Genomic DNA, 10,685 nt, shown 5'->3' with positions numbered 1-10,685 from the left:
TTTGGCAATTTCTTTGCAGTTTTCTTGCTTTTTGCTTGCAGGTTTCTCTGCAGAGCTCCCCCTACAGCCTCAGAGTATATATTTTACGACACTCCTTGCTCGGTCAGTCTGCCGTTTCCTCTTTCCCTGTTCCTCTGACAACGGTTTACTTGCTTTCTGCTTCTTTTCACTGGCTCTGTCATGAAGAATGTCTGAGAAACTCCATTTCTACCTTGTTCTAGCCGGTGCCTGGCGTGCATGTGTGGAAATGCAGTAAAGCATTACAGTACTTCCTGACACTGAGGCCCAAATAAAATTTGCAAGGGTGTTTTTTTCCACTCACAGGCACTAGGGGGAAGCGAGACGGCCACCATTCAACCCTAAAAAAAGTCATATAACCACTCCAATGACTCCGAAGCTAAGTTAAGGTAAATTAAGCTAAAAAGTTCCCCTTTAAGAGGCAGAATTTGAGGGGCGAGGAGACCTGAGGAGTAGGAAACAGATTCCCACAACACACATCGAGGGAATCAAGCTATGTTTTTGCATTTATTTCTCTCAAATACTAATTAGTTGAATAATTGTGTTTCCAATGTGCAATATACTGTATATCAGAATGTATTTTGTTGCAAGATAAAGCTACAAGGGGTAAAACTCCAGTATTTTGCATTTTAAAAACTGACAATATGTCCAACATGTCATTATATCGCCTCGAAAGTTCTTTAAGCTTTTCAGTGCACAAGGCCAAATGCAAATCTGTTTAAAGAAGCCCCGCATCATTATTGCCATTATTCAATAAATGACCATAATCCTGTCAAATGTGCAAAAATACAAATCTAAGGAGACATGGTCAAGAAAAAAAGTTAATAACATTTGTGTGCACACCAGAAAAGTACAGAGCCCCTATGGATTTGTTACGGTTCCCACTGCACAACAGCAAGTTTTGTGTTCACGCCAGAAACGAATTACCCTGGAAATCAGAGTTCTCCCGAGAGCACAATGGAATTGTCTCTGCGAGACACTCTGGCAATGAGCAATGATGTATGTAACTTTTACCCCAACATTCCGGGGAACCAGCTAAACTGATGAAGACAGCGCTGCAACGTTGGAGGACAGTACACATTGGTCGTAGTGTTATCCGATTGCGTCGAAGTCCGAAATCATTCAGAGTAAACATGGTCTAGTGTTATCCAATTGCGTGCAGTGAGATTTTTAAATGCATGCTTGTTGCCGCACCTCGAGTGGGCCATGACATTGTTCTTGGCCAGACCCTTAATCTTTCTAGATTATCAGGGTCTGGATTTTCCAGGCTAGAAACAAATAGTAATAAAAAAAATAAAAAAATACATATAATATTTTAAACATTAGCCATCCACATCACAAACTGGTGACCAGAAAGCCAGTGAGCACAGTATCATGTTCTGGTCCATCCCAAACCAAAGAATTAGGCTGCAGGACAATATAGACCCTTTCAACAATAAAAACAAAAACAATGCTTGAACGTTCTATTTGGTTCCCAATCTACTTCCTCTGCATTAAGATAACATATGGAATGTTAAAACGGAAGCCTTGTGGGGCCAACTATGATGCTGATAATGGAACTCTCTTGAAAGGGTCCATAGACCTGATCCCCCACCTCCAGCTGCAGAGCAACACCGTTAGATCCGTTTTCAGTTCCACCGCTGTTTGCTGCATGATGCGAAGCACGGGCTACTAGCTGACCATTTTTGTGCAAGATAATTGATGCCTTACTTTTGTACTGGTCAGCATGGTAGCAGAAGTGGAAATAATAAATTCCTCTGACTGGTGCAACAAAGATTCCTTGACAGAAAAAAAAACACTTACAGTATGGTAAGAATATATACAGTATGCATGCAGGATTAATAACAAATATGTTACTATTATACTACCATATAACCTCCTCCTACCATGTACTGTACATTCGCTAATGTTTACTCATGTATCACATGAAAAATCTATCCACAAATGTTAAAGGAGAACTCCAGCCGATTTCAACACGTAGCTCTGTTGTTTGTGGTCACAGAGTGCTGGCAGTAGCGAGTTTCTCAAGTTGAAAACGGCCGGAGTTCTCCTTTAAGTGTGCATAAATGTAGTTATCATACCTGTGGCTGGATAGTATGCGTTGCCTATATTTGTAAGCACATTCTTATACTTTAGAGTCTTCTCTACATTAAATGGTCCTGTGTTCCCCCATCCCCCGACAGAGGCAGAGAATGCTACCTTCCCTGGAAGGCAAACATAATAATTTTTAGAAAAAAAATGTAAATACAGTGAAATAGATTTGTATCACACAGTCAATGCATTTTTTATTATTATTTATTGTCCATCAACTCACCTGCACTTGCTGTCTTTAACTCCTCAATCTCCCTCTGGCTGGCCTGCAGCTCACTGTCCATGGACACCACTTTGCTCTTGAGGGACGCCAGCTCCTGGGCGCTGCTCTGACTGGCCTCCAGCCTGGTTTTCACGGCCCTCATCTTCTCCTGCATGGCCCCCAGCTCTCTCAGCAGGAGCTCACATGTGCTGAGCTGACAGGCCCCTGGTGCAGTTCACCATCCGTTTATATCTATCCATCCATCTAACATCTAACAGCCTTCAGTAGATCATTAATGATTATTTTATGGAATCTTGTGTTGCCGTACATTTTTATGAAGATTCATCCAGGAAACAGTTATACATTTACTTGTTTTCTGACACGTTCCGTGTTTTGTTTATAGTCTTCTGTGATTTAGGATTTAAGACTGGTCTGTGGGTCACTTTTCTTTCTTAGTGTGTCAATATTGTTTGTTGTACATGTACTCAGTGTTGAGGAGCATGAAATAGATTCACACAACACACATCGAGGGAAGCAGGCTTGACTTTTATTTAGTTCTAATGGTGGAGCTACTGGGAGACTCACAATACAGGAGGACAAGTTCAGACAGATATCAGACATTAACATGTCACCTTAACACAGAGACGCGAGGGCCTGAAACATGGCTACCTCTCCTGTCTGTGCTCAGGTTCCACAGGGTTGGCAGACATACAGTATAGGGACGCCAGATAACATGTCTGATAAGGTGCTTAGTGGCATTGAGATATCAGGTCAGATATCATTATATGGCATATAATAAGACCAAATAGGAGAACTACATGTGACTTGTCATTATCACATTTCCAGTAAAAACAAACAATAAATATGATGTTATTCATTCCAGTCCAGTTGAATATTAACTAGTGAACTAAAAACATAATCATAAAATTCGTTATTTAGCTGTTTTAGGCTGTCTACAATGATGTTTTGCTAAATATGTTAAATATTAAACTCTGGGCACATACGCCAGGGTTTCCCGCAGCACTTTGCAGTCAAGGCGGCCGCCTTGGCAAAACAAGCCTGCCGCCTTAACTACGTCGTCAAAAAAAACTGTGACCAACGCCAATCTCCCTTCTCCGCAGAACGCATTAAAACTGCGCGTGGTGACTGCGCGTCTAATCTAACTTCATTCACTCTCGGTGTATAGATCAGGACAGACTTGCGGAACAGGCTGCAGGTCAACAGTCTGACAGCCTGCATGAAGATAAGCATTAATGGTCCAATAGTAAAACAGTGCAATTACCAAAGGGCCCTTGAAATTATCTTTTTAAAGCCAAGGAGGATGGCTTGTAACAATGCTAGTTGTCAGCTCTGCCATAAGTAGTAACTGATCACATTTGCACATTTTGTTGTTTTGCACTTTCTTTTGCACTTGTTCTATAGTTTGTAATAGTCTTTGTTAAAATTGCACAAATTACACAAATATTTTTTTTTTTTTTTAAATATTTGTATACTGTTGTATAGTTTGTTTGGTGTTGTTACTTTGTTAATAAATAATTGTTAAATATACAGAGTCTGTAGTGTATCGCACAAACAAGACGCCAACACCCACACCCCCCCCACCGACGGCAACTGATACAAGAACCCCCCCCCACTCGGATGGCAACCGATACCAGACCCCCCCCGCCCGAGACCTACGACCTACCACCTTGACTAACACATTTCCTGCGGGAAACCCTGCATACGACCTCCTTTTTGAATATGGTTATGGTGAAAATGGTTATGTTTATGGTTCAATATCATGTGGTCACCTGACTGGTGCATAGCTGCATTGATACATATTTCCTACCTTCAGTTAAACCATAAAAGACATGTCTGAAGGCATTCAAGGTCAGCAGCAAATTCTGAAGATGAAGTCACTTCAAGACAAATAAAACTCCACAGTGAAGAGGAGTGTTAAAGAAATTTGTGCAATTCAGTGCCGCTATTAATAAGAATATAAATATGATGAATCAAAAAAAGAATAAAATGTTACTCAACATCATACAACGTGAACCCATTGTTGGCATTTAATGGCTGGATAAAATGAAGATACTGGAATGTTAAAAAAAGTCTTCTTAAAACATGAAAAATATTTCCACTTGTCAATGCAAAACAAGTTTACACCTTAACTCCTGCTAGTTCTATGACAGAATAAAAATAACAGGTTTATAGTATGCTTAAGCCAATAATAATGATTTATAGCTATTTCAGTTACGCATCCCTTTTGGACATGTATATGCTAGACTTACATCCCTCTAATATCCTCAAAAGGCTGAGACCAATTCATAAAAATGTATGCAGGTGTAGGTGCACATTTTTGCCAAAAAAAAAGCTCAATATGGAAACATATCACCATGTGGTTGATTCAGAGGCTGAAGGCCTCAACCTTTGGGATGAAAGTGATGATGTCACTCAGCTCATCCAGGCTGTCCTGCAGCTGGGCAGCGGTCTCCCTGATCTGCAGGACGAACCTCATGGTCTCCGACTTCACCTCCGGCTTGGCCTCCCCTGCTGCACTGGGCTGCAGCTCAGTCATGGAGTCGGCCTCTCGTAGCTCCATCGTGTCCATGAGCTCCTGAGCGTCCCCGGTGTTGCCGGCAACCTCCAGCATCTTCAGCCGGACCGGGTCATCTGAGGCGGCCTTCTCCGCCCTCGTTTGTCGGATGTTGTGGATCTCCTTGGCGTCCATGGCGATGAAGAAGACGTCCACTGCCAGGAAGAAGGCGGAGAAAATGCCGGTGGCCACCTCCGCCACACGGATGGCCCTGGCGGTCTGCGCTGCCACCCTTCCCACGTTCGCCACCTGTGCCAGCCTCACAAGCTCGGGGATGGCCCCAAGCCCTCGCCCTAATCTGACACCCGCCTTGGCCATGTCCCCTGTCGTCCCTGTGCTTGGGTCATTACCATCCTCAGCTGACCCAGAGTCATTCAGGGCCTCCAGGCCTTCACAGATGTGCTGGAGACTGACCACCACCGAGTTCATCTTCTCCTGGAACTCGCGGATGACGTTCTTCACATTGTAGCGGTCGGTGGACTGGTTGACCATGTTGGTGATGTTGGAGACTCCTGCGGTTGCACCACCAGCGACAGCGATGCCCACCCCGACCCCCGTCACGATCAGAGAGGCACCCAGAGTGAAGGGGGCCAAGATGAGACCCACGATGGAGGTGATGCCTCCAGCTGCTCCAATCACCCCGCCAGTCAGACTGCCCACAGTGGTGCCAAAGTGCACATTCTCCAGACCGTCAGCCAGGGCCCTCAGCTTCTGCAGGCTCTCCTGGAGCTCTGCAACAGTCCGCTCACTCTGAACAAGCCAGGCACCACCACACGGAAACAAACAAAATTCATATCTATTATGTGCAACAGTCCGCTCACTCTGAACAAGCCAGGCACCACCACAACACACAAACAAACAAAATTCATATCTATTATGCGCAACAGTCCGCTCACTCTGAACAAGCCAGGCACCACCACAACACACAAACAAACAAAATTCATATCTATTTTGTGCAACAGTCCGCTCACTCTGAACAAGCCAGGCACCACCACAACACACAAACAAACAAAATTCATATCTAATATGTTTTTAATTTTTTTAGAATATGATTATTTTCAGAATTGATTACAACAGATCATTAATCTGTTGTATGTTCTTGATTTATCAGTTAGTTTTTTGATCTTCAGTGTATGAGATGTAGCTCGGCTACAGTCTGCTCACCACCGCACAAACAAACAAAATTCACATTTAAAATATGCTTGGAGCATTCCAACTAAAACAATCTCTGTCAACATAGGCCCCCATATAATAGCACAAAACAGACCTTGTGAGCTTTGTTGAAGCCCACATTAACTAAAGGCATAATATCTTTGCTACCACTGGGTACTGGGTACTGGTGTATTATTTTGGCTTCTGCTCCCTGCCCTGATATGTCTCATCACCTCACCTGGGCTGTGAGGTAGGCAATGACAAATGGCCTCCACAAAATCTCCTGTGCAGAAGGCCTGAGTTCTGGGTCGGTCTGCAGGACGTCGCTGAGGAGCTGGTGGAGGGACTTGGAGAAGGTCTCTGGGAGAGGCTCGTAAGAACCACTCAGGATCTTAGGAACCAGATTCACTGCACTCTCTGTTGTGAACTGGGGCATGAAGAGGAAGAAAATGATGACCTCATAAAGGTTCACTGAATAGCACATGTAGAGTTTTTGCATTTATATTCATTAAGGTTTTATTTATTATTGATTTATTATGTATTATTATTGATTTATTATGTATTTATTTAAGGTTCTAGCATATATAGCAGGAATAGCATGCATATGTTTATGTACACATACATTAACTTTATAAAAATATGCAGGCTTTATTTAAATGTATACTTACTGCACTCTTCATCATACACATTTCATAGAGCAGGCAGCCCAAGGACCAAATATCACTGCACACACAAATACATAGGAGAAAAAGAAAAGTGATTATCTAAATCCTATACAGTATAGATTTAAACACATCCACTAAATAATGTATGATGTCATTGTTCAATATATACCACTTAAACATGTTTTTAAACATGTACTCAAAAGTGTGTTTTTTAGGCAAATGACCAATGTTAATTGTAACAGTGGTGAAGTTGTTACCTCTTGTCATGGTATGAATCTCCCTTCAGGATTTCAGGGGGGATGTTGGTTAGTTCCCCAGTAGAGTCACTCTCTACTCCAGCTCTGACATGCAAAGCAGATCCATCAAATATTCAGAAACAGATATGTTGGTTGATGGATTGAGTGAATGAGTATACTGTATTGAGGCAGAGATAGAATAGATACCTTTCTTTGATTTCTGGAAGCTCACCCAAACACACAGTTCCAAACTCACTGAAGAGAATATTCTATCAACCAAGACAAGAGTATCCAAAGGAAATTGCTACATTAAAAACCATGTTAGGTTGTGGAATCAAAGCAAGCAGCATCAGAGGATACAGATAAGTTTAGTCTTAGCACAGTGTATGATAACCTGCATTTGTTGATGCATGAGGTTACATTAAATTCCATAAATTATATTGTTTTGCTGTGCGTTGTACCTGAGGTCTTATGTCTCTGTGAACAGTGTTATTGGAGTGCAAGTGCTTCAATGCCATGCAAATCTTGACAAAGTAATCCATACTCTGGAATAAAGATATTTACAAATATGTGGATGCAATAATGTACAATAATGTAAAAATCTTTCAAATAAATACGCTCATTTATTCAGAATGATACTGAAATAGTAAGAGTAAGAGCACCTCTTTCTCTGAAAACTGTTCCCCACGTTCTTGCTTGGCTTTCATCTTTTTGGACAAATTTTCTTCAAAGTAGTCCACCAAAACATAGAATGTACCGCCATCTGTACACAAAAGAAAATAAAAAAATTAACATACATTCATCACCAGTATTGGCTCACCACATTGGTGGGTTTGTTCAGGGGTGGACTGGCAATTTGGACAATCAGGAAAAGTCCAGAACAGCTGTCGCCCCATCGGCCTGGCTCAATATTATGCTTCATCAGCCAAGTAGCCTTGTCAGTGTCTAGCTCTCCAAATAAATATGGTTTACTTACTAATCAGTTGCCCATGTCTACGATATCAGTTATCATTCTCATTACCGGAAATTAAAAACAAAATCCTGCAACATTTACGCCATCGCGTTTTCAATAGCAGGATCAGCACAAGGGACAATGGAAAGGCTACAGCGTCACCAAGGTTGCCAACTCTTGCAATTGACAAATGTCTCACTGCCTCTCATCACACATTACTTTTTTCATGCCAACCTTTCATCTTTGCTTCCTTTGAATGGAGCTTATTTTTGAATTTATTTTTAAATTAAGCTAAAAAAGGAGATGCATATGCACACAGCAGGCCCATAGCCAGCTATGAGGTCACCGAGGTCTGGACCTCTGTAATGTTTTAGATGAAACTAAATATTAACCTGAATTTAAAAAAAAAAAAAATCAGCAGTTGAAAATGTCTCCGTGGCAAGTGCATTCTTAATTCAGTTTTGTGTTACCAGTAACAGTGTCTGCTGTCTCTGTGACCCCATCACCCTGGCAAAATATTATATTATTTAATAAAATATTATTTTCGCATTTTGGTTACATTTTTTTCCTGTCTAAGTCCACTGGATCTGATGATGTTTTAATTCATATGTCGGTATGTTTATGACTCTTATGTTTTGCATGAATAAAGACAGGCACAAAATACGGTAACACTTTACTTGACAGTATCGACATTAAAGTGACATGACACTGTCATGAACACATGACACCATCATGACACATGAACCCTAACCCTAACCTCTAACCCTAATCCTAACTCTAACCCTAAACCTAACCCTAACTTGTTATGACAAAAACTAAATGACACTTAATGACGGAAGCGTTATGTCATAAACATTTATGACTTGTTTATGACACGTTCATGAGTGTCATGTCACTCTTATACTGTCAAGTAAAGTGTAACCCAAAATACAAATGTCCTCCTGTTCATCGTGCCCCACCTGTCATGTCTCTATTCCCCACTAGTGGGGCCCGTCCCACACCTTTGAGAACCACTGCGTTAGGTCCATACATTCATCTTGATGATGTACTGTGCACCAACCTGACCAAGTTGTAGGATTTGTATGTATGTGCCATGTCTATTAGTCTTAAAAAGATGGAACAGACACTCAAGGCCATTTATTGATATTGACCCCCATTTACCAATGGTATATGACATCCCTGTCATGACTATCATGATAGACAGCTGTGTGTGCACGCGGATGGTACAAGTCCAGGGCCTTTTTTAGTACCACCCAGGGTTTGTTAATAAAACAAGTATCTCAGCAGAAAATGCATAACTTTCTTGTGCTCATTGTGTATAATGTAATACTCCGCATTTGACAAGAATTAAAAAAATAGTGCCTTCTCTGATAACTGTCGGTCACACACCTTTAAATGACTTCTGATGTCCAATGACATGGGGATGCTGCAGGCTTTTGAGAATTTCATTCACGGTGAAAACATCCTGCAAAACGAGACATTCCAGTAATGAACACCTAAATTCCCATGCATATCATTTGGATATTATCCACATGACTTAGCAAATCCGGATGAAATTATTGACCAGAAATGAAGATGAAGAAAGCAAACTATTAATGTGCTGGCACAACAACAACAACAACAAACAAAGTTGGTGGCTAGGATGCAGTCATAGCCATTCAGTAACTTTTATGGGAGATGGACATCATTATCTCACCTCTGAGTTTTTATTGACCTCTCTGACGACATACTGATGGCCTTCCTGTGACTTCACCAGGCTGGCCCCACCCTCCTGTCTCACTAGGGTGAAGCCGTGTTGCTGCAGGACGCTTGGTTGGCTGCCCATTCTTCCCAGGGGTCAAACAGGCTGGGGCATAGCAATGACCCTAACCAGAACCTGTGCACAACATTGGCATAGCTACAGTATTATGACATATTGGCATTTCTAGAGATTTAGCATGAAGATCTCATTTCAGAATTGCATGGAAAAACAGCAGTGTTTCCCATACATTGACTTATTTGTGGCGGCCCACCACAATATCAACATTGACCACCAGACCACACAATGATTTTCCAAGTTGTACTAAATTGTGCTTAAAGCTGGTTAGCATCATAACCACTCTGTGCTCATTTGTTAAAAACTGTTGCATTCAAGTTAATTCTGCAAACCTACCACCAGAAAATCGAATTCAATTCTTTGGGAAACACTGAACAGGTTATTTTGTTTAGTGTTTACAGAAGAAGGAACAACTGCTATACAAAGTACATGAAATAAAAAATAGAAATAAAACAGAAATATGTGAAAATATTTCAGTGTTCACTGCTATTAAGATCAAAAGGGAAACAACTTAACTGAATGCTGTGTTTATTTGTGGCTGTCATTGGCTACTGCCACGCCTTACAAACCGGTTAGCTGAATAAATTGAACCAACTGAATAAACCTAATAATTCTCTTGACATAAGGCCAGGAAGAGGCACTCCCCCCAACAGAGCCTATCACTTAGAGTCTTAGACTACACAACATAAGCGTAGGCCTACTGTCTGCACAACTCACAAAAAGTGACTGCAATATCACTTGGAGTTAAGCCATCTGTGACCAAAGCAAAAATATGAACACATTCTAAAGTCAGGCATTAGGCTATGACTAATCTTATAGGCCGGTCAGGTAGACTAAATCCTTTCTGAATTATTAGTCAGATTGTAGTGTCAAGAAAGACATGGCCTGAGTTAAAGATATTTTTTTATTAGGCTATAAGATTGACATTTTACAAAGAGTAGACGAAGAAACTGGAATGGAAATGTGACTGGGCCAAAT

General features: G+C 41.3%; 2 protein-coding genes and 1 long non-coding RNA gene across 3 annotated transcripts in view; 1 reads left to right on the top strand and 2 right to left on the bottom strand.

Moving 5' to 3' along the window:
- Nucleotides 1–1,146: 1,146 nt before the first annotated feature.
- On the bottom strand, nt 1,147–2,486 carry LOC121689491 (complement C1q-like protein 2). Its single transcript, XM_042069359.1, has 3 exons — nt 2,333–2,486; nt 2,100–2,222; nt 1,147–1,797 (listed from the first exon to the last, which is right to left on the bottom strand). The coding sequence occupies exons 1-3, from the start codon at nt 2,484–2,486 to the stop codon at nt 1,532–1,534; spliced, it is 543 nt and encodes a 180-aa protein (XP_041925293.1). The 3' UTR covers nt 1,147–1,531.
- Nucleotides 2,487–3,973: 1,487 nt separating this feature from the next.
- The window catches only part of LOC121689425 (serine/threonine-protein kinase Nek5-like), a 7,734-nt gene continuing 1,022 nt past the window's right edge, over nt 3,974–10,685 (bottom strand). The window contains exons 2-10 of the mRNA XM_042069237.1: nt 9,588–9,767; nt 9,281–9,356; nt 7,602–7,702; nt 7,401–7,484; nt 7,147–7,208; nt 6,961–7,044; nt 6,707–6,761; nt 6,277–6,465; nt 3,974–5,636 (exon numbers count right to left, since the gene is read on the bottom strand). Coding sequence (XP_041925171.1) covers nt 4,698–5,636; nt 6,277–6,465; nt 6,707–6,761; nt 6,961–7,044; nt 7,147–7,208; nt 7,401–7,484; nt 7,602–7,702; nt 9,281–9,356; nt 9,588–9,716 — 1,719 coding nt within the window. The 5' untranslated portion in view covers nt 9,717–9,767 and the 3' untranslated portion in view covers nt 3,974–4,697. The remainder of the gene's footprint in view (nt 5,637–6,276; nt 6,466–6,706; nt 6,762–6,960; nt 7,045–7,146; nt 7,209–7,400; nt 7,485–7,601; nt 7,703–9,280; nt 9,357–9,587; nt 9,768–10,685) is intronic.
- LOC121689510 overlaps nt 5,217–10,685 on the top strand; it is a 17,593-nt gene continuing 12,124 nt past the window's right edge. Inside the window, exons 1-2 of the long non-coding RNA XR_006024790.1 lie at nt 5,217–5,255; nt 6,358–6,360. This is a non-coding gene — a long non-coding RNA (uncharacterized LOC121689510). The remainder of the gene's footprint in view (nt 5,256–6,357; nt 6,361–10,685) is intronic.

Source organism: Alosa sapidissima, chromosome 18 (assembly GCF_018492685.1).
Source record: "Alosa sapidissima isolate fAloSap1 chromosome 18, fAloSap1.pri, whole genome shotgun sequence".
Classification (NCBI taxonomy): Eukaryota; Metazoa; Chordata; class Actinopteri; order Clupeiformes; family Clupeidae; genus Alosa; species Alosa sapidissima.
This window is presented reverse-complemented; position numbering and strand designations above follow the sequence as displayed.

Bases quoted from the DNA above. Each gene is read 5' to 3' on its own strand.
- LOC121689491 (XM_042069359.1), bottom strand. From the start codon at position 2,486: ATGCAGGAGAAGATGAGGGCCGTGAAAACCAGGCTGGAGGCCAGTCAG. The intron at 2,223-2,332 runs GTGAGTTGATGG...TTTGCCTTCCAG, and splicing joins GTTAAAGACAGCAAGTGCAG to GGAAGGTAGCATTCTCTGCC. The intron at 1,798-2,099 runs GTATGATAACTA...TTTTCTGTCAAG, and splicing joins CGCATACTATCCAGCCACAG to GAATCTTTGTTGCACCAGTC.